Here is a 23,292-nt window from a genome sequence, read left to right as displayed (position 1 = left end):
TATTTTTTCATGGATGACCCAAATAAGATATCCGTCTCACAAATAAGACTTGTAAGACCGTCTCACACAAATTTTTGTCTTAGATATGATAGATCCTAATAATCCATTTTTCTGTCGGAATTGAATTTTATAGTTTTTTCATCTTCTCAAAGGACACAATTCTTACACAACCACCAACAGTCGCACCCTCTGTTATTGTTCTTGTTTTATTTCTATTTTTGATGATTCGAACCACTAATCATCCCTTCAATGTAATTAATGCAGAGTTTTACAACCCCAACATATCCAATAAATTTCTTTCTTTTTGAGTTGGGAGATAAATTTAATACATTTGAATCTCGAACTCCTCCTTTCAAACTTAATATCTTAGTGTCAGATGAATGATTAGTCATCGACTTCAATAAACTCCTTTTGATTGACCCTTTTTGAATATAAAACACACCCCTGTCCAACCAACTCCTAAACAGTAGAGAACTTGGTGACATTGTTAATTATGACGAAATCTCGCTAGTAACACACACCATTTTAATTAAATCTTATATTAAGGGCTATTGGCCTGAAAGTCCCGTATTCATATTTTTTATTTATTTATTTTTTAAAAAAAAAAGGAAGGAAAGAGGGGTTAAAAAAAATAAAAGAGAGATCGGCGACGGTTTACGTAAACCATCGCTATCGGCGACGGTTTAATCCATAACCGTCGCTATTGTCGCTAATAGCGACGGTTTAATAAAAAACCGTTGCTAAGGTAAGTTGCGACAATGAATATGAGGAACAATTATTTTCGATGATGATGGAAAGAATACCCGCATTTGTACTTAAAGAAGAAAACATGTGACACGGCTTATTAGAATCCCTGACAGTGTTTCACAGATTTACCTTAGCGATGATTTTTTATTTAACCGTTGCTAAGAACGACGATTATTGATTAAACTGTCGCCAATAGCGACGGTGTTGCATAAACCGTCGCCGATCTTCCTTTTATTTTTTTTTTAAAAATCTATGCCCCCACTTTCTTTTCCTTTTTTTTTAAAAATAAAAAATAAAAAATATGAATCCGGGACAGCAAGCGGATTGTTATAGTTTTGTAAATCTCCACGATTTGTCACATTTTTACAATTATTTTATTAATTTATAATATTTTTTTTAAAAAACCCGATTGATTCGACAAACTGGGCCCTGAATTGCTCAGAATGATTTGGGCCTCCATAAAAAATAATTTCATCAATCCAAGCAAGCCAACTGGATAAAGTTTTGGGCCTGATGCTCTAATTTATTTTAAAAAGGCGCCCTCCTTTTTTTTTTTTTTTTTTTCATTCTTCTGGTGGCATTTCAAGCTTATGGTGTTCTAGTATTTGGGACAGATCAGAAGGATGTCGGGGTTGGGATTTGGATCTTGGTTGATTGCAGCAGTACTTTCTTGGAAGAGTTGGGACCGGAGTAAGTTTTGGGACTGGGGGAGCTCTAGAGATGGGATTTTGCGGATTTGATAATGCAAGGGAAGGAGGAGGTGATGTAGGATAGAAGTTTTGGGGAGATGAAGCATTTGGTGAAAAAATTGGTGGGTATTGTGGGCTTGGAGACACAGGTGGCCGTGGAGGCAGCCGTGGTGGCGGAGCTTTGAAGTTGAGATGTGGTTGTGGAGATGGAGTGCTGCCGAAAGCAGGGATTAATGGTGAAAGTTTAGGTGGAACATATCGACCACATGCTAAATATGGTGGACTTGGTAGGGGAGCTGGCAATGGAAACAAATCCGCCACAGGTGGAAGTGGCGGCTGCACCAGTTGTGGCGGATATTTATGTTAGATTGAGTTTCTAATGATTTAATTTGTTGTTTGAGTTTAATTGACTCTAATGTAAAACAATATTTTTCTAATAATATTTTATGGTTTTATCTAATTATGACTTTTGTTGTATTTGTATACATATGCAAACCACATAGATTAAAGTCCTTGAATATATAATAGGTACCATGAGGTCTAGTTCACAACGTAAGATCATGAAACTCATTAGGAAGTGTATCATATATTCTAAATAGTTTAATAGTCGAATCAACCACAAAAAATAAAGATAAATATCGATTGAGCTCGAGAATAACATATGTGATGGAAACGTCATCTTTCATTGGTAAGAACATAGATATGTCCATTAATACAGATGAATGATTATATGATAATGTATTGAACAAACCTCTCTCGAACTGTCCAAGTGGTTTTCACTTATCGAGTGGAATAATCCGCAGTTATCGAGTGGAACAATATGCAGTTAAATTGCTTCCTGTATTTGTACCACCTTGACATAAGAGTTGAGGTATTTAGAAACACTGTTGAATCGTCCATGTCTACGTTGAGCACAAGAGATTTCATATCCACAGGTCGTATTGATATTTTATTTATTTCTTGTATCTTATACCGAATGGGAATTGATCTGAAGTAAAAAAAACGAAACATAAATAGATGAGAAGAAGCCAAACAGCATGTTGAAAGATCAAAAAACACTGTTCTTCCACTAGAATCGTTTGGGTTCAATCCTTCTTTTAGGTAGTTTACCATTAAGACTCCATGATGATCACCAACTTATAACTGATGTTCACGGTACAAGAAGATGAGAAATAGGTATTTTAGTTGACCTGATACACCAAGACAACGAAATCAATCTCCGTGAATCGTGTATCGCTCCCATTTCTTTGTTGGATCATATATCTGCCATGGAGGCAACTAGAATTAGATAACTGGGATATGGTTTAGTCATCCAGATATGATACAAAATAAAACGTTCACCATAAATTGTGATACAAAGAGCAAACTCACAAAAGTCTCTTTTTTTAGACACGTCTTTTATGTTGCATTTATAAGGATGGATTTGGTTTAGGTGGAGGGACTTGATTTGAGAAAAAAATTCCGAACCTTGATATCAAATGACTAAGATCTTGAATGTATTTAAAATGCATTACAGTTATTAAGTATTGACATATGTTTTAAGTTGATAGCATATTAATTATTAACATATGTTTTAAGTTGATAGCGGATAAATTTCATGCAAGTAAGATTCATTCAAACAAGTCAAATGAATTTGAAATCACATACTTGGGATTCATTATTTCAAATTCTTCGATCAAAAAACTCTTAGGTAAATTTAAAGATATACCAACTAAAGAAGATAATGTAGGATAGTACTGAAAGAATGCAACATTTATATGGTTTCAGCATTCTTATTTTCAGTAGAGACTCAGACAGCTCTTACATGATGAGGAGCTTAGACAATAATTTCCGTGTTCGGTCAACATTTTAGAAAGAGCATTTTTTGTAAGAAAATAAGATAATTTAAAATGTTTCAAGCTCCCCATTTTGAAAAAAAAAAAAGAGTTCTTGTCAGTTATTTAACTCAAATGCTATAAGCTCTTACATCTAGTGTTATCAAAACGAATTAGAATCTTCATTTCAAATTTTATACTTATCATACAAGTGGAGAGACTTACCTCCCATCTCGAAGCTGGAAATATGTGTTTATTCTTCTCATACCAATGTCTCTCCACAACTTTACCAGCATGTGACTGTTGAACAAGAGGGATCCATTAATCAGTAAACTGGTCTACAACTGCCAAAGGGGCTAGTGAAAAAATAAAAAATAAAGTGAAGACCTGAATGCTGAATTTCTCTATTTAAAAAAACAATTAATTTCTCGTGGCCATGTAATAAACACTATGAAAATGCTATTTGTGGAGTGAGATGAGGAATGGTTGAAGGTGACAGATAACCTATGTTTCAAAATCGATTGCATCCTTCAGAAAAACTCATAATAGGATTTTATGTTGACTACTGAACATTACTTACATACACCCGGAATTAGCATGGGAATCATGTAAAAAACGAATACGATTATCCCAACATGCTGCTGCTTCTCAAGTAAGTTGTTATGGGACCATGCAAGAGGAAAATTCTCAGGCAGACACACAATCATAGAAATCATGATACTAAGATGCATACCCGATTGAACATGCATTTACATATCTTCTAATAAGAAAAACTCACAAGTATGCGAAGATTTATTACCTCATCCTTCTCGATTGTAGCATCAGCAATGGTTCGAACATCCTCATGAACATCAAAGTGGAAAAGCTGTATAACAAATGCAAAAGGCAAACACACTTATAAGAGGTTTGCACAAACTAGCCCAATTTTATTTATTTATACAATAAGAAATATATAGAAAGGTTTGAATATCATCATGCACAATTTAGTAGTAAATGCAAGATATAAGCGCGAACAAGTAAATTAAAACACATGAAAATTCAAAACATAATAAATGAAAGTTGACCAACAAGAACAATTGCAAAAATGAGGCCACCTATTCTGAAATTTTTTAGCAGGTCTCACGGAACTGAATACTGCAAAAAGGGAAAAATGAAATAGAAAAGGAGAAAGAGAAAGGAGAGGGAACAGAGAGAGGGAAAGGTTATTGTCACTGTTCGAGAGAGATTACATCATATGCTGCAAACGTATAAATCCCTATACTAGAGAATGTCCTAAAACTTAAAAAAAAATCCCACAACTGTTCATTTGTTCTTGTGATCATAACTTCCATCTCACCAACATTCCGGGGCCACAATGTATTCACACCTGTTATTCAACCTCAAAAAAGGAATAAACTGTTACGTAACACTTTGGTTTGAAACTTTTTGACATTTAAGCAGTTCATTAAACAAATTCTCTCATGATATTGCCAATAAATGATCAACATGAAATTTTACACATCACACAAATCATGGTTTATAACAAAGGTTACCAATAATAATTACATGGTGACATCTACTAAGTAGAAACAAATGCAGTATAAGTACAAATCTGACTAGCTTTGTAATCCTTGAAGTTGTGATATTGAATTATTCATTTAAGCCTGAAGATGACATACCGGTCCACTTTTCCCTCGAGCCTTGTTAACGATCAGCTCATAGAAACTGTATTGCTGCAACAAGGAAAAAATACTTTCATAAGTGTAGCAAGACGCATAAAAAACTTGCTTGAAGTTACTTCACCCTATATTTCAGATCTAGTGTGGAGATGGGACGTTTCATTGTCCTTGGCTGAAGATCTTACATGTGGGATGATGAGATCTTCTTTCACATAAAGTAAATTCTCCACTGACGTAGTCCGAACCTCTCGAAATTCAGGTGCAAGCTGCTGCTGAACAGAGCGAAGAAACTCCCCCATTTTATCACCTTTCCGAACCTGATCCGTGTGATTATAAATACCAGTAGACAAAGTAAAAAAACTGCAAGAGAATAAAATTCCACCAACATGTACAAATGGAATGAAAGAAGAGAAAAAGCAAATCTCAACCTGAATCACTCGTCTATGGCCAGTACCATCCCAATAGCTGTAAGTAATTTCAAGAGCCTCGTCTAACACAAAAAACAGAAAGCGAACACGAGAATCAGAAAAACGATCCTTAGCACATCAACAATCAATAGAGCAACAGGACTTCTAGACAAACTTTTGATCTGCTGTTGTTCTCGAACCCATTGTTTCCGCAACCTTTCGCGCTCAGCTTGTTCCTCTGCCTCCCTCTCACTGTAAGAGTATGCTTCAAACTCCAAAGGCCAAGGATAAGTAACGAATCAAAAAGCATAGGAGAAGGTTGTGGTATGTATGAGGGGACGATAGCTCACCTATCCGGTAAAATGCCAGTTTCAACTGTAGGATCTTTGCCAAATTTTCTCGGTGCAGGCCTTTCAAAATCTTCGTTTTCTTCAGACAGAAGGCAGATGATGCGTCATAAAGAAATACAAATGCATAAGAATGCTCAACTTCATCACAAAAATAGCGATAGGAAATTTAAATTTACTCCAGCAGCAATGAAATAAGTTACATGCCTATCTCCATAAATACTTCACAGGTAACATCATTTATATAACTGCCCTACATACTTGGAAAGGGAATTCAGGTTTTACAGCACCCATTTTTAAACAGATGCTTACTATGTTTTCACAAATTCCGCTAAAATAGTTTCAGACAACACGACTAAGCAAAATGTGCCTTTTTAAGATAGGATTTTGAATCTTTGTCTTGACAGAGGGTCCAGAAAAGACAGAGACAAAGCAAAACACAAATGCAAACCACTCGTTCCAACAAGAGACAGAATATCGATGAAAACATGACCAAAATAAAGAAAAACAAGATGCAAAAAGAAATCTTAAAAATATGTAAGGCACCCAGGGGCAAGTAACAATGACCAAAAGACTGACTTTGTATAGCCATCAAAGAGAAACAAAGTCAATAACCAAAAATCACCCCAAAAAAGCCCAAGGAAACATGAGAAAATAAGGTTCCTCTAGGAAAATTTAGAGGGAGCTATCAAACCTTAGTTATACCAGTGATAAGTACGAATTGTATAGCATTTAAGGGATCTTATTTTGTCGTATTCGTGCTTATCTGGCATTTTTATTCCGAGTTTCGCGCTTATTTCGTCTCCTTTTGGCTATTTGCAGGTTTGACCAAAAGTGGGTGAAGACCAAAGAAATGAAAGAAAAGTCAAGTCTCGCAACGCCACATCAGAAACACCCGGAAAAATAAGAGAAAACACAAAAGTTTTGGAAACAAAGACCCAGACACGGACCCCGGAGACGGGTCCGTGTCATTCAACAATAAAAGAAGAATTCAGCCGAGGAAGCACGGACCCAGACACGGACCCCGGAGACAGGTCCGTGCCCTTCAATTGCGGAGACACAACTTACAGAGTCTCGACGGACCTGTAACCGGACCCCTACACGGGGTCCGTGTACCTCACCATCCGAGAATCCAAATTACAGTGTGTGGACGGACCTCCAGACGGACCCCTGCACGGGGTCCGTGTCAGCCATCCTCGAGAAAGAAAAAATCCAGTACCTACACGGACCCCTCTCCGGATGCAGGCACGGGGTCCGTGTGTGCAATATCAGATCGAGATCCTGCGAAGATTTGCTCGTGATTTTGGAGAGGAATAAAAGAGGAAAACCTAGACATTAATTGGGTTGTTGAATTTTCAGAGAGGCAGCCGACTTGGAGAGAAAAAGAGGTGCAAGCTTTGAGCATCTTGAAGACGGCGACGACTTGGGCGAAAACAGCGTAATTTACACGCAAGATCCGCGCACCGTCATTGAGATTTCATCTTCTCTTTTATTTTCTTATTTTCAGACATGAATTCAATTATTAAATTTGATTTTAGTTTTGAATTTATGGAGTAGTTTTCTTTTGTGATCGGGACCACGATAGGAACAAACGATTGATTTTTGTTTATTCATTGAATTGTTTGATTTATGAAATTAATTCTTGTTATTGATTAATATTTGCGTAAATTTCTTGCTTTTAAATTGGCCAATTAATTGCATGTTTGTTGTTCAATCTTGAATCGAAAGAGAATAGATTGAATTTAGCTTCGAAAATATTAATCAACACACGGTTAAACCGACTAGAAATAGTATTCGGTTTCAGTGTGCGATTTTAGGCGATAGCTGTAATTCTATCGTTGATGCATGCATTTTTGTTTAATTAAATTCAATTAGAAATAATTGGACTGTTAAATGAAAATAGGATTATAAATTCTAGAAATAGATTTATAATTAAATTAGAGGATTACATCGTGACTACGAATAATTGCTAGTCGAATAATTCCAGTGCTTGAATTTAATCAGAGTTTGTTACCGTTGTGCGTTCCCGATCATTTTATTTAAATTTGAAAATCCCAAGTCCCAAGCTTCTCTGATATTTGATTTAGTCATTAAAATTAGCATAAATTAGTTTAAAAGTTACGTAGTTGAAATAATAATCAAATCACTCGTTATTGTTTGCCTAGATTAAATAAAATAATTGAATCTTAGTAATTAAGTAATAGTCTCTGTGGGATCGATACTTGGACCGTTCGTCCATTTACTATAACTTGACCTAGTCCGCTTGCTAGAATTAATCCCAACCGAAACCGTCGGTCAAGTTTTTGGCGCCGTTGCCGGGGACTATTTAATTTGATATTAGGATAAATTATTTGTTTGAGACTAGGCTTTTACTCTTAGTTTAAAATTTTTCATTCTCTCTTTAGCATTTTAATTACCATTGTTTATTCTACTTATTCTCTCTTGGAGCTTAAATCGTGCACTTAAATTTTTGATTTCAGGGGTTAGCTCGTGTTATATGAGCCGTGCTCAAGATGTCAGGAATCTAGTGCCACTTGATCTTGAGATTGAAAGCACTCTCCGCAGTATCCGCAGAGCCCGAAGGAACAACAACTTGACTCTGGAATTTGAATCTGAAGCAGAATCTGAAATAGATCGTAAACCAGAAGTTGAGGAAATGGCCGGAGAAGAGGATAACCGTACATTGATGGAGCTTCATCGACCAGCATTTGAAGGTTATGGGTCTAGTATCATTCGCCCTACGACTCAGGCAAATACATTCGAGCTGAAGCCAGGCATCATCCAGATGATTCAACTCCATGTAAAATTTGGAGGATCACCGTCTGAAGACCCTAATGCACATCTGGAGAACTTTCTGTCAATCTGTGACACAATCAAGTGCAATGGGGTGAGTACTGATGCCATTCGACTCAGATTATTTCCATTTTCCCTACAAGGAGAGGATATGGAGTGGCTTCGAGACCTTCCAGCTGGTTCTATCACGACATGGGATGGATTGGTCGAGTTCTTCATGCACAGGTATTTTCCCCCAACCAAGATTACACAGTTGAGAAATGAGATCACATCTTTCAGGCAGAGAGACGGGGAATCACTGAATTCAGCATGGGCAAGATTTAAAAAGTTGTTGAGGATGTGCCCAAGACATGGTTTTTCGGTAGGCCAACAGGTTGAGACATTCTATTATGGGGTAGATCCTTCTGTGAGATCTATGCTCGATGCGGCAGCAAACGGAAGCTTGTACAGGAAAACGCCAACCGCAGCGCTCGAAATCATATCTAATAATGGCCGAGAGCAATGTGGGTTGGCAAGACAACCGCAGGGAGAAGAAAGTAGGATTCCTTGAGATGGACGCTTTGACAGCCATCACAGCGAAGCTTGACGGGTTGACTCATCAGATGGCACAGTTACAGGCAAATAAATCAATACCAGTCAAACCGGTGCATCATATTCAGGGAAGTGCTGAGGCAGTTGGTGGATCATTTAGTGATATGCCCTTCGCGCCAGATATGTCTTATGAGGGGATACCGTGTTTTGGAGGAGACTCAGTTAATTATGTGGGAAACCAAGGCCGTCCACAGTACAACCCATACAGTTTCTCATATAATCCGGGCTGGAGGAATCATCCGAATTTTGGATGGAAGCAACCTGAAACTTCTTTTGAACCACTACAGTTTAATCCTCCACAACATCCTACACAGCAAAAACCTCCTCAGCAACCACCCAAACCACCGCAAGGTGCTGGACCTTCAATGCCACCCGGTTTCAAGCCACAGGATAGCAAGTCGAACCTTGAGGATATGCTTGCCAAATACATAGCTGGGAATGAGATGAGATGGCAAAATCATGATGCCATGATGCAAAGAGTGGAGACGCAACTAGGGCAGTTAGCGACACAAATGGCTACACGAGCTCCGGGTACACTACCTAGTGACACGGAAAAGAATCCAAAAGGTGTCAATGCAGTCACAGTGACGTCTCCCATAAAGCAGGAAGTGATCGATGTTGAAAGTGATGTAAAGGAGAAGAGGCCATCAAATCAAGGGTTCAACGACGCAAGGGAGAAAGGTAAGTCCCTAAATTCGAACTCTCATATTGATATTAATTCACTTCATTTTCCCCAAAGAGCGAAGCAACTGCAATTGGATACTCAATTTTCAAAATTTCTTGAGATTTTCAAAAAGCTGCATATAAATATTCCATTTGCAGAAGCTTTAGCTCAAATGCCCTCGTATGCTAAATTTCTTAAGGAAATTTTATCAAACAAAAGGAAGTTGGTCGACTTTGAGACAGTTAAGCTTTCGGAGGAATGTTCTGCAATTTTACAAAATAAACTCCCTCCGAAGCTTAAGGATCCAGGTAGTTTCTCTATCCCTTGTACTATTGGAACTTCGAATTTTAATAAGGCTTTGTGTGACTTAGGTGCAAGCATTAACTTGATGCCATATTCATGTTTTGAGAAGCTGAAAATAGGCGAAGTGAAACCGACTACAATTTCCCTTCAATTGGCTGATAGATCTATTCAATACCCTAGGGGAATTGTAGAGGACGTCTTAGTGAAGGTTGACAAATTTATTTTCCCAGTGGATTTTGTGGTGTTAGATATGGAAGAGGATCGTGAGATTCCTCATATTTTAGGAAGACCGTTTTTAGCCACTGGGAAAGCTCTTATAGACGTACAGAAAGGTGAGTTGGTGTTGAGATTGAATGATGAGAGTGTGGTGTTTAATGTTTTTCAGTCCATCAAATATCCTAATGATACATCTGACGGTTTTAGAATTGATGCTACTGACGAACTTGTTGAGTGTGGTTTGCAGGAGTTGATGGGTGAAGATCCTTTAGGAATTTCCTTGACAAATTCATGTCCAGGAGAGTTGGAAAATGAGGATGTTAAGGAATACATACAGTACCTGGAAGCAGACAGACCAATCTCGAAGACGGTAAACTCTAGGATTGGGGAGCTTGGGCATATCCCAAGACCTTTAAAGTCATCTATCGAAGAAGCCCCGATCCTAGAAATGAAACCTCTTCCTTCGCACTTAAAGTATCTATTTTTGCTTGATAATGATAAACTGCCAGTAATTGTTTCATCTACTTTGACAGGTAAGGAGGAAGAAAAACTGCTGCGAGTCTTGAGGGATAACATCAAGGCCATAGGTTGGAGCATTGCAGACATTAAGGGGATCAGCTCCTCTATGTGTATGCACAAGATTCTGATGAAGGCCGATCACAAGACGTCTACTCAACCCCAAAGGCGTCTAAACCCAGCCATGCAAGAGGTTGTAAAGAAAGAGGTGATTAAGCTACTGGACGCAGGTATTATTTACCCAATTTCTGACAGTAGGTGGGTCAGTCCAGTCCAAGTCGTTCCAAAGAAAGGTGGGATCACTGTGGTAAAAAATGATAATAATGAATTGATTCCCACGAGAACTGTTACAGGGTGGCGTGTTTGCATCGATTATAGAAAACTTAACGACGCCACCCGTAAAGATCATTTCCCCCTCCCATTTATTGATCAAATGTTGGAAAGGTTGGCTGGCCACTCTTTTTATTGTTTTCTAGATGGTTATTCTGGTTATATGCAAATCCCTATTGACCTTGAAGATCAGGAGAAAACCACTTTTACTTGTCCTTATGGGACATTTGCATATAAACGGATGTCATTTGGCCTATGTAATGCACCAGCAACTTTCCAACGATGCATGATTGCAATTTTTCATGATATGATTGAAGATTTCATTGAAATATTCATGGATGATTTTTCTGTCTTTGGCTCTTCATTCGATACATGTTTAGTTAACTTGTCTAAGGTTTTGGAGAGGTGTGAGGAGTCGAATTTGGTTCTGAATTGGGAAAAATGTCATTTTATGGTGAGAGAGGGGATAGTGTTGGGGTATAAAATTTCTGAAAATGGGATTGAGGTTGATAAGGCAAAGATCGAAGTGATCGAGAAACTCCCAGCCCCAACCAACATTAGAGGAGTGCGTAGTTTCCTTGGGCATGCGGGATTCTATAGACGATTCATAAAAGATTTTTCTAGCATTGCCAAGCCTATGACTAATTTACTGATAAAAGATGTGCCTTTTGATTTCTCTGCTGAGTGTGTGCAGGCATTTCAGGTTCTGAAAGAGAAATTGATCACAGCACCTGTGATGATAGCACCGGACTGGGGGTCGCCATTTGAGGTGATGTGTGATGCAAGCGACACAGCACTAGGGGCAGTGTTGGGACAAATGCGAGAAAAATGCATTCATGTCATCTACTACGCTAGTATGACATTGTCAGCCGCCCAACTGAACTATGCCACTACAGAGAAGGAGCTTCTTGCTGTTGTTTTTGCTCTGGATAAGTTTAGATCATATTTAATAAGGAGCAAAGTTGTAGTGCACACAGATCATTCTGCCCTGAAATATTTGATGTCTAAAAAAGATGCAAAACCAAGGCTAATTCGTTGGATTCTTCTTCTGCAGGAATTTGACTTGAAGATAATCGATAGGAAGGGCACAGAGAATCAAGTTGCAGACCATCTTTCTCGTTTAGATAATCACGTTCAAAGCAATGACATTATTCGAGACAGTTTTCCAGATGAACAACTCTTTGAGATCACCAATTTACCATGGTACGCCGATTTTGTTAATTATCTATCAAGTAAGTTCATTCCTCCCCATCTTACGTATCAGCAAAAGAAGAAGTTTTTCTCAGATTTGAAATATTATTTGTGGGAGGATCCTTATTTGTTTAGAATATGTGCAGACGGTATAATACGTAGATGTGTACCCAAGGAAGAGGTAAGTGAAATTCTGTTTCATTGTCATGCTGGTCCGGCTGGAGGTCACTTTGGGGCAACTAGAACTGCGTCCAAAGTCCTCCAGTCTTGTTTTTATTGGCCTACTTTGTTTAAGGATGCGCATGAATTTGTCACAAAATGTCCAGATTGTCAGCGAACAGGTAATATCTCCAAGAGACATGGACTACCTCTCAATAATATTCTTGTGTGTGAATTATTTGATGTGTGGGGCATCGATTTCATGGGTCCGTTCCCGGTTTCTTTGGGGAACAAATACATTTTGGTGGCTGTCGACTATGTATCTAAGTGGGTAGAGGCGGTTGCATGCAAAACTAATGACTCTAGAGTTGTCGTTCAATTTCTTACGAAGAATATTTTCTCACGTTTCGGCACACCTAGAGCCATCATTAGCGATGGGGGTACACATTTTGGTAATCGTCAATTTGACAGTTTATTGGCTAAGTATGGGGTCCGACATAAGGTGGCCACACCTTACCATCCCCAAACTAGTGGCCAAGTCGAGGTTTCGAACCGAGAACTTAAACGCATTCTGGAGAAGACTGTCGGTGCTTCGAGGAAAGAATGGTCTAGGAAACTCGACGATGCACTTTGGGCTTACCGCACTGCTTTTAAAACCCCCATTGGCATGTCCCCTTTCAAATTGTTATATGGAAAATCATGTCACCTACCTGTAGAACTTGAACATAAGGCTTATTGGGCTACTAAATTTCTGAATTTTGATGCTAAAGTCACAGGTGACGAGAGAGTGCTGCAGCTAAACGAATTGGATGAGTTTAGGTTGGAGGCGTACGAGAATGCCAAGCTTTACAAGGAGAAAACCAAACGTTGGCATGATCAGAACATTGTCCATCGAGAATTTTTGGTGGGTCAACAGGTATTATTATATAATTCTCGACTGAAATTGATGCCAGGTAAGTTGCGTTCACGGTGGTCAGGACCATATACCATCACGCAAGTTTTCCCCTACGGGACAGTGGAGATCACTAGTGACGCAACTGGAGCGTTCAAAGTGAATGGGCATAGGCTGAAAGTTTATCACGGTGGTGCCATACCCGATGAGCCGACCGCAGTTGATCTGCAGGATCCAAACTAAAATCAAAGGGAGTACAGTCAGGCTATCGACTCTAAATTTAGCGCTTACTGGGAGGCAACCCAGTGTTTATTTTTAGTTTTCGTTCCTGTTTCATTTTAGTTTTCTTTATTTTTGTTTTATGTATTCAGTTGATGAGTTAATCTCAGTGAATGGTGGTGCAGTTAATTTATGTACTGGCGGTGGAATTTATCAAGTGTGGGAGAATTTATCAGGGCGATCGGTTTCAAAATCTCGAACAGACCAAGGAAGTTTCTGTACAATTCTTGAGTCTTGTGTGCTTGATTGAGTTTCAACTTTGATTTCTAGAATTTAAGAATTGCATATTTATGGCGTCACATTTGGGTTGGTTCGTATATATTTATGAAAAAAAAAAAGGGCGAAATAGGATGGCAGAGTCTGCACGGACCACGACCCGGACCCCTACACGGGGTCCGTGTCTATTACTTTCAATACTGCCAATCACCCGAGTCTGAACGGATGCAACTACGGACCCCTGCACGGGGTCCGTGTCATACACTTCTCAGAATTCAATAACCCAACGTAGATAATGCGCAATAAATTGCTCCCTCTGTCCACCACGTACTCGACATTCGACCAGGGAAGTGTTTCTGTTTTCACACTCTTGCTAGTTCATATTATATCATTTTACACTGAGGGCAGTGTCGTTGTCAAAGTGTGGGGGTGGGTCAGTTTTGTTACACATCGTTGCACAACACTTAACATCACTTTTCACGTAGGATGAGACTATTGCTAGACAATGAACTCTTGTTTCACTTAATAATCGGATTAATTTGTTAGATTTTGGATCACCCGGGAAATTGTTTCATACCTAGTATTGAATGAGAGGAGTCGTAGTTTCAAGGAGAGGGCCAGACATGAACCAGTTCTGTATCAGCATTTCTTTCAATGCACGTAGTCAAACTTTTACTCATTGCTAGTGAATTGGTGAAATGTGAAAGAAAAAAAAAAAAAAAAATTCGAACAACAATCCCTAGAACTTGTCTAATTAGCCCTCGAAGCGAAAATACGAACGATGATGACTTAGGGATGATTTAGGCGATTTTTGGACCGTTTGAGCCTTTCAAGCCTGACCGTTACATCATTTATTATCTCTAGTAACCCTTCTTGAGCCTATAAAAATCGAATGGTGTGTGCAATGACACACAATTAGCCCCCATTCGTCATTTATTCTAAGTCCCACATCAACTACCTGAATATTAGCCTATACACTTTTTCCTACCTACATGTGAGAGAAATAAACCTCCTGTGCACATTGAAATGTTCGAATTACTCTAATGGATCGAAGAAATATGTGTGAAGGAGTCGATGACTTCTTATTCAAAAAAAAAAAAAAAAATTCTGAGAAAAAGACAAAGGAGGAAAGTGTATAGTATTGAAAACACCCGAAAAATCTGTGGGTGAAAGTTGGTGGACAATAAGAAAGAAAGAAGATGATAGAGCTCTGAAAATGAAGAAAATACAGTAATTGTGGACGAGTCGAAAGTTGGATGAATGTGCTGCAGGATAAATTTTTATTTCCTCTCACTTTTGATTCCCATACTTTTATAGTAGCCGTGAACCTTGGCCTTACGTTACAAGCTTGAAAAGACCTATTAACCAAGTCATTGTTGCTCAACATTTAGTAGAGAGGGGTATGAAAGTCAAACATATGGGGTGTCGAGAAAAAAAAAAAAAAAAAAGTGATCATGAAACCAAGTAGCGAGTGATGAGTACGAGTCTGGCCTGCACACTACACACATCTTGTTCTGTTGATCCTTACTGGGTAAATGTTTGAATCTTGAATTGCGACGAAAACGAATCTTGTGATATGCGAAGCATGATTTGACCGGGGGTGAAGGAGTTTGACAAATTGAGAAGTTTTGATTGTGGTACTTGAGTTCTGAATCTAAAATATTCTCATCTTTATTTTTATCTGATTTGTTCGAGGACGAACAAGAGTTAAGTGTGGGGGAGTTGATAAGTACGAATTGTATAGCATTTAAGGGATCTTATTTTGTCGTATTCGTGCTTATTTGGCATTTTTATTCCGAGTTTCACGCTTATTTTGTCTCCTTTTGGCTATTTGCAGGTTTGACCAAAAGTGGGTGAAGACCAAAGAAATGAAAGAAAAGTCAAGCCTCGCAACGCCACATCAGAAACACCCGGAAAAATAGAAGAAAACACAAAAGTTTTGGAAACAAAGACCCAGACACGGACCCCGGAGACGGGTCCGTGTCATTCAACAATAAAAGAAGAATTCAGCCGAGGAAGCACGGACCCAGACACGGACCCCGGAGACAGGTCCGCCCTTCAATTGCGGAGACACAACTTACAGAGTCTCGACGGACCTGTAACCGGACCCCTACACGGGGTCCGTGTACCTCACCATCCGAGAATCCAAATTACAGTGTGTGGACGGACCTCCAGACGGACCCCTGCACGGGGTCCGTGTCAGCCATCCTCGAGAAAGAAAAAATCCAGTACCTACACGGACCCCTCTCCGGATGCAGGCACGGGGTCCGTGTGTGCAATATCAGATCGAGATCCTGCGAAGATTTGCTCGTGATTTTGGAGAGGAATAAAAGAGGAAAACCTAGACATTAATTGTTGAATTTTCAGAGAGGCAGCCGACTTGGAGAGAAAAAGAGGCGCAAGCTTTGAGCATCTTGAAGACGGCGACGACTTGGGCGAAAACAGCGCAATTTACACGCAAGATCCGCGCACCGTCATTGAGATTTCATCTTCTCTTTTATTTTCTTATTTTCAGACATGAATTCAATTATTAAATTTGATTTTAGTTTTGAATTTATGGAGTAGTTTTCTTTTGTGATCGGGACCACGATAGGAACAAACGATTGATTTTTGTTTATTCATTGAATTGTTTGATTTATGAAATTAATTCTTGTTATTGATTAATATTTGCGTAAATTTCTTGCTTTTAAATTGGCCAATTAATTGCATGTTTGTTGTTCAATCTTGAATCGAATGAGAATAGATTGAATTTAGCTTCGAAAATATTAATCAACACACGGTTAAACCGACTAGAAATAGTATTCGGTTTCAGTGTGCGATTTTAGGCGATAGCTGTAATTCTATCGTTGATGCATGCATTTTTGTTTAATTAAATTCAATTAGAAATAATTGGACTGTTAAATGAAAATAGGATTATAAATTCTAGAAATAGATTTATAATTAAATTAGAGGATTACATCGTGACTACGAATAATCGCTAGTCGAATAATTCCAGTGCTTGAATTTAATCAGAGTTTGTTACCGTTGTGCGTTCCCGATCATTTTATTTAAATTTGAAAATCCCAAGTCCCAAGCTTCTCTGATATTTGATTTAGTCATTAAAATTAGCATAAATTAGTTTAAAAGTTACGTAGTTGAAATAATAATCAAATCACTCGTTATTGTTTGCCTAGATTAAATAAAATAATTGAATCTTAGTAATTAAGTAATAGTCTCTGTGGGATCGATACTTGGACTGTTTGTCCATTTACTATAACTTGACCTAGTCCGCTTGCTAGAATTAATCCCAACCGAAACCGTCGGTCAACCAGCATCAATGTATTTCAAATTATTCAAAGAACATCAGTAGCAGCGATAAATACTGCAAAAGGGTGTAAACAGATGATACTCACTGTTTTCTTCATCTTCCTCTGCGGCATTCTCAAAATCATCAGTAAAAGATAGTCGAGGATCTGCCTTTATTTTCCTCTTCTTCAGTTCTGCAGCTGAAGCTCCTCCTCTCTATACAGAGAAGAAACAACAGAAACACATACATAAAATGGGGGCCTAAAACCAAAATGTCAAATATTCATCAGGCAGAAAATTCACTCACTCTTGCTGTAATTTTAGGAGTTTTTCCTTCTCTTCCTCTTCTATTTTGTTCTTAATATTCACTCTCTGAAGCAGGAAGCACCATATCAACAAGTAACAATCCAAGAGTCCAAAAAGGGGGGAAAGGAGAGTAAAGTACCTTCTCAACATATTGTTCCCGAGTGACCAAACCAACAGTTTCCTTCTTGAATGCAGTCTCAATAATCTGAGCACAATTGACAGCAATACTCCAATTAAATACAGAAGAATGACACATAAACAAGCATTTATTTAAAAATGAACAGGTCTTTCATAATTTTTCTCACATTTCGAAGTGAAGTAGGCGAAACTGAAAATTGGATAAATTTTTTTTCGCCCACTGTTTTAAGTTTAGTTAGCCTGCCATAAGACTTGGAGTCATGTCGAAGCTTGATTTTGATTGTTTATTGAGCTAGAATTTCAAGTCAATCTCAGTACTTTACCTAGCTAGTGTCATGTTAATCGCAGTACCTACATAATAGTAGGTATCACAAACACCCCAGCTTTGGCTTTCGAACATGAAACATAAAATTCGATCATGACTTGAATATTTCACCAAGACCTTCACTGTGGTGAAGCCTGATTTAATTGCTAGTAGTGTATTCTAAATGGAGGTCAAGGCAGCCACCTAGGCGGTAGGCGACCCTCGAACGGGCAGTACGAAGCTATCCGACGGGCGAGGTGGCCGAGGCTGTCCATGATTTTAAAATCATAGTCAACTATCAAAGTAAAATAATTTTAAAAACCAATCAAATTCAATGAATTTTAATAACGAGTCAACTTCAATCAATTTTAAAAACCCTAGATATAATAAAAGCACATCTCACTTTTTTTTATTTACTTTTCTTTAAAGTGTCCTCCACCATCAACCACTACCTGGCTCAAATCGCCTCAATCAGCCACCACCTTAATTATCTTGTTAGTTTGTATTTATATATTTAATTGCACTTCGTCTAGATTGTATTATATTGTATGAAACTTTTTTTTATGCATAAACATTATTTAATTACATATATTACATAAAAAATTATGATTATTTGAAATTATATTGCATGATCATATATAATTACCTATTTTGCTAAAAAAATCAACCTAGGCGGTGCCTAAGCGGCTGAGGCAATAGGCAAACACTGACCGCCCCATCACCGCCTCCCGCCATTTACAACATTCATCGATTGCAAGCCTAACACGAGAAATAGAGTTGCTTGATGTTTTTTCCAAACATAAAAAAGCATTACAATGCACTTTTCGAGTTTGATTGAATTACTTTTGGGACCTGTGATAGTACTTGAACTTGGCTAGATTGTTTAAGGATCCAAAATAACTCAAAACTCAAATACTCCATATCTTTTTTCCACAGACGGCATAACAAAACCCGGCTTCAGGTCCTTGTTTTGATAAGATTCACCAGATTCGATAGTTCGAATACCTTGAATTGTCCATCCTTTTTATACAAGAAGTTAGAAAAGTACGTCATAAAATTACAGTATCTATAACAGAAGGCTTCGATCATATTACTCAATCTTTAAAGCTTGGAAATACCTTAATCAAACAAGCCATTCACTAGCTAAATTAGATTAAATGTGGAGAAAAACCCACATTAAAGCAGGAGTAACTCGAATTCCGGCCACTTCAATCCTTCATAAAGGGTATTGAACGGAAAGGCGATAATACGCCAATTTTGATAGTGAAAACGCCTCGGCCAATGTTCAAGATAAGATACCTCGGAAGTGCTGGAGCCGAACTGGAGGAGACCCGGTTGGCCTTCAGAAGCAGCAGTTTTCTTCTTGAGCTCCTGAATCTTACAGCGCTCGGCTTCTCTCTGCTTCTCCAGTCGACGAATCCGAACCGCATCCTGCGCCGTGCCCACGTACCCGTCACCCATACCCGCCATGATGATTCCCTCCTTCAACTTAGGATTCTGATTTTATTTCTTTTTCCCAGGTGCCACAGCTAAGTACTGCGGGAAAATGAGGAAAACGGGAGTCACGGAAGTGTTTATTTAAAAAAAGGGAGTCAATGTAAATTTACTTTTTTATCTTCTGTTTTAAATTTGTTTAAAATTAATTTTTCATTTAGTGTATTTAAATTTTAATTTAATTTTATATATATATAAAATTTGTAATTTAATTAAATAAAAAAAGATACATCTCTTCCGCGACTCACCTCAACCCACTCATCTCAACCCTAGTTTCATTTCTTACGCCCAATCGCCGCCGGTCAGCGAATTGCCCTTAATCTTTTCCTCCTACATTGCTAACAATTAATCATGAGTCTAGCAGGAATTCCTCTGCAACAAATCGCACGAAAAAACCATGTATTGGTAAGAAATTTATTTTGAGATCGAAAATGTACACGCTTCGCGACACAGGGGTCGTGATGGGTCGCGAAGCACATCGCTTTGCGACCCCTGATCGGTCGCGCATACACATGCTTCGCGACCCACAAGACGTGTGGGTCGCGAAGCTTCGCGACCCTCGCGAGACGTGTGGGGGTCGCGAAGCACATCGCGAAGTGTGCTTCGCGACCCCTGATCGGTCGCGAAGCTTGCTTACCCCAAGCTTCGCGAGACCAGGGGTCGCGAGCATACCCACGCTTCGCGACCCAGGGGTCGTGATGCTTCGCGACCCATCACGACCCCTGGGTCGCGAGACTTGTGGGTCGCGAAGCTTCGCGACCCATGAACACAATTGCTTAAATTTAAATTTTGGCTATTTATGTAACTTTTTGTGTTTGTTTTGATTTTTTTACAGATTTACTTTCCAACTAAACTTGGAAGGGATCAATTCTTTGAATGCAAAGTAACCGTAGGATCAAGATATACTGAAATCTGTAAGAAAATTGTAGCATTTTTAAATGAGAAAGAGATAGAATATTTGGTGCAATATACTCAATTTGGTAATTTAATTTTATGTGCTAAGGATTATAACAATTCCAATCAATTGTTATGGTTTTTGATCAGTAGGCAAAGTTATGACAGTGAAAGTGAAGAATTTTGGATGATATATCGTAAACGACCTTTACGATTTTCATTATTAGAGTATTGTTTGTTAACTGGATTAAATTGTTCAAATGTTTATCCTATGATACCCGAAGAAGATGAATTTAGGGAGAGACATTTTGGTGGGAGTTACTCTATACGTTTGGGAGATTTGATAGATAGAATAGATGAATATGATAACGATTTTGGAGGAGAAATAGACATTGAAAAAGTGAAATTGGCTTGTCTGTTGTTTGTGGTAGGTGTATTAGGGAGACACAGAAAAAATAAAAATGATACCATAGATTTAGAATGGATTAGATTAGTAAATAATTTTGATAGTTTTATAAAATATCCCTGGGGTAGAATAGCTTTTGAAGAAGTAGTTTATGGACTTAGAAAAGATCTTGAAACTAAGTTCAGAAGCTACGAAAATTTGGTAGCACGCCGTAGTAATGATCCAGATTTCAGCGGGTTCGGCAGCTTCCATATAAGTGGATTTGTTCATCCTTTACAGGTAACTAAATATTGTTCATTAAATGAAATATCCTTGTTATTTTATATCATACTAATCCTTGTTATTTTATATCATACTAACTGTGTTTATTTTTCTGTGTTAGATTTTGGCATATGAATATTTTCCATCCATTGCTCAAGTGTTCGCCCGACCTCGAAAAGGTCCCAATGTACCGATACCTCGGATGTGTCATTGGTTGACTAGAAAATGGAGTAAAAATCATTCACCTTCCATGGATGATGTGAACAAAGCATTTAAAAATGTAAATAACAAGGTAAAAATACAAGAAATTCATTTTATTTATTTTTCTTATTATCTAATATATTTTTTTGTTAACGGTTAACTAATTTCATGTTTATTGTTAATGATTAATATAGGATATTTTGGGGATACTCATTCCCACCTCGGAGGAGCGGGTGTCTGTACATTACATGACTGAAAATTTTGTTGATTCTAATAATGTGATAATCAATCGCATTACGGAGTTAATTTGCCGAGGTATCCAAGTAGTTTGCACTCAAGATCCATTGGGTGACTTAGAGGATGAAGTGGGTGTACAGACTGAGACCGAAGATCGACCATTTCTCCAGCCATTCACATATACATACTCCAGATCATCTCGAGATAAAGTCAGAAAATCTTCTCGGCCATCTCGTAGTCCTTCACACATGAATCCACCGTCTCCTCCTTTGTCTCCTCCATTGACTCACACTCATTTCTCTCCTCCATTGACTCACATGAGAGATCATGTTGCAGATATGTATGAACTTCGTTTCATAAGTTTGGAGGATAAAGTTGAGATGATACAAAAGGACCAAGCCGATATCAAAAATCAATTGAAAAATATACATGACGATATATCGAGTTTGAAGGATATATTTGGGAGATTATCTTCGATGAATGTCAATGTTGGTAAGTTTTATCAATAGTTATATGATTTTTAATTTTGAGTATGAAAAATGACAAATTGTATGTATTATTCTCAGATCAAGGCGAGACATCAAGTCATCGATTTGAAGATATTCCATTTGAGGTGGATCCAAATATTCCACTTGTGAGCGATCCTTCTTTGACTCGAGCTTTTGAAAAAACTTCGGGCGGTAAGTTAAGATTGTTCACAGTGGAGGAAGAGCCTATGACTGAGGAGGAACTGCGTCGTCTTGTTATAAATGATATGATGTCTGTGAGTTTTCAGAAAAGAGTTAGAATGTTCGCCAATCGATCGTGGCCACAAGTAAGTGCTGAGATTAATTGTCCTACGGAAAATAGGATGATATGTGGGCTGTGTTCGTCCTACGATAGCTCGTGGTTTCGTGTATTGGGGACACCTGCTTCTTGGCTGACTGAGACCGTAAGTTTGTTTGTTTCTTTTTTTTTTTTGCGTTGAGTTAGTAATTAACATATTTCACTTTTATCACTTTCAGCATATTCAAGAATGTTGTCGAGGGTTGCTCCAACTACAAAGGACATACTCACATTTTATGTCACAAGAGGTGTCATTGATGGATGTGGATTTTCATCAGCTGGTTTCGAGTGCTTTCAATGAGGGTGGAGAGTATAATATAGAATGTTTGATGCCCTATGTGAGAGCAGAAATTAGTGAGTGGCCGGCTATTTCATGGAACAAAGCCAAAATAATTTTGATACCCTTTCATCTTCCTGGGCATTGGGTTTTGTTAAAGGTTTTGCCTAATCGTAAGAATATCAAAATCATGGATTCAGACCGTAGCGTAGATAGGTCGGGCAAGACATTGCTTAAACTTATTAACCCTTTGTCTCTTATGCTTCCACATATGTTGGGTGTTGATTCTTTAGAAAGATGGAGTATAGTTAGGCCAGAAACTTTTCCTACTCAAAAGACGAGGTTAAAATTTTTTATTTTAAAAATTATTATTTCATTATTGTTTAATGTATATCAATGTATTTAATGTTATTTTTTCATTGCAGCGGTGAATGTGGAGTCTACTGTTTAGCGGCAGCAGCTTATACCATGTTTAGAGAAAATGCCTATGAACTTGACGATGAGAAGATTGAGGAATTTAGGCATTATTGTTGTTGTTGTATTTGGGATAAATTTTGGTCATTGGATTAAAATATTTATGTGATACATTATATTGATTTTTAGTTACATTATGTATTTTTAGTTAATGAATGTGATCTATATACTCAATCTATATGAAAATTGATTTTATTCATTGGTTCGTGTAGGTATCTATTTTAAACAATGAAACATGAAACCAATTTTCATTGTTTAAAATTTATATGCAAAATGAGATTACTAAGGAAATGAAAAAATACTGGAACGACACGAAAACATCAAACAATGCCAAGGAATTGAAAAAATACATAAAAAAAATACCAGACACGAAGACAC

The 23,292-nt window shown here is 38.0% G+C and overlaps 3 protein-coding genes across 3 annotated transcripts; 2 read left to right on the top strand and 1 right to left on the bottom strand.

Moving 5' to 3' along the window:
* Positions 1-2,474: 2,474 nt before the first annotated feature.
* On the bottom strand, positions 2,475-19,380 carry LOC140822526 (protein XAP5 CIRCADIAN TIMEKEEPER-like). The gene is given in 13 exon segments (XM_073183299.1): positions 2,475-2,699; positions 3,476-3,550; positions 4,050-4,115; positions 4,909-4,962; positions 5,094-5,225; positions 5,337-5,398; positions 5,491-5,567; positions 5,666-5,744; positions 17,205-17,288; positions 17,291-17,313; positions 17,405-17,469; positions 17,543-17,608; positions 19,145-19,380. Coding segments are annotated over 13 exon segments (1,005 nt in total). The 5' UTR covers positions 19,316-19,380; the 3' UTR covers positions 2,475-2,648.
* A 270-nt stretch (positions 19,381-19,650) lies between these two features.
* Positions 19,651-22,124, top strand: LOC140822536 (uncharacterized). Its single transcript, XM_073183308.1, has 6 exons — positions 19,651-19,744; positions 20,175-20,918; positions 21,022-21,192; positions 21,296-21,830; positions 21,905-22,018; positions 22,114-22,124. The coding sequence occupies exons 1-6, from the start codon at positions 19,691-19,693 to the stop codon at positions 22,122-22,124; spliced, it is 1,629 nt and encodes a 542-aa protein (XP_073039409.1). The 5' UTR covers positions 19,651-19,690.
* Positions 22,125-22,178: 54 nt separating this feature from the next.
* On the top strand, positions 22,179-23,044 carry LOC140822510 (uncharacterized). Its single transcript, XM_073183282.1, has 3 exons — positions 22,179-22,269; positions 22,343-22,782; positions 22,866-23,044. The coding sequence occupies exons 1-3, from the start codon at positions 22,189-22,191 to the stop codon at positions 23,008-23,010; spliced, it is 666 nt and encodes a 221-aa protein (XP_073039383.1). The 5' UTR covers positions 22,179-22,188; the 3' UTR covers positions 23,011-23,044.
* The last annotated feature ends 248 nt before the right edge of the window (positions 23,045-23,292 follow it).

Source organism: Primulina eburnea, unplaced genomic scaffold (genome assembly GCF_022965805.1).
Source record: "Primulina eburnea isolate SZY01 unplaced genomic scaffold, ASM2296580v1 ctg884_ERROPOS889272+, whole genome shotgun sequence".
Taxonomy (NCBI): Eukaryota; Viridiplantae; Streptophyta; class Magnoliopsida; order Lamiales; family Gesneriaceae; genus Primulina; species Primulina eburnea.
The sequence above is the reverse complement of the archived record's forward strand: the minus strand, read 5'-3'. Positions and strand labels throughout refer to the sequence as shown.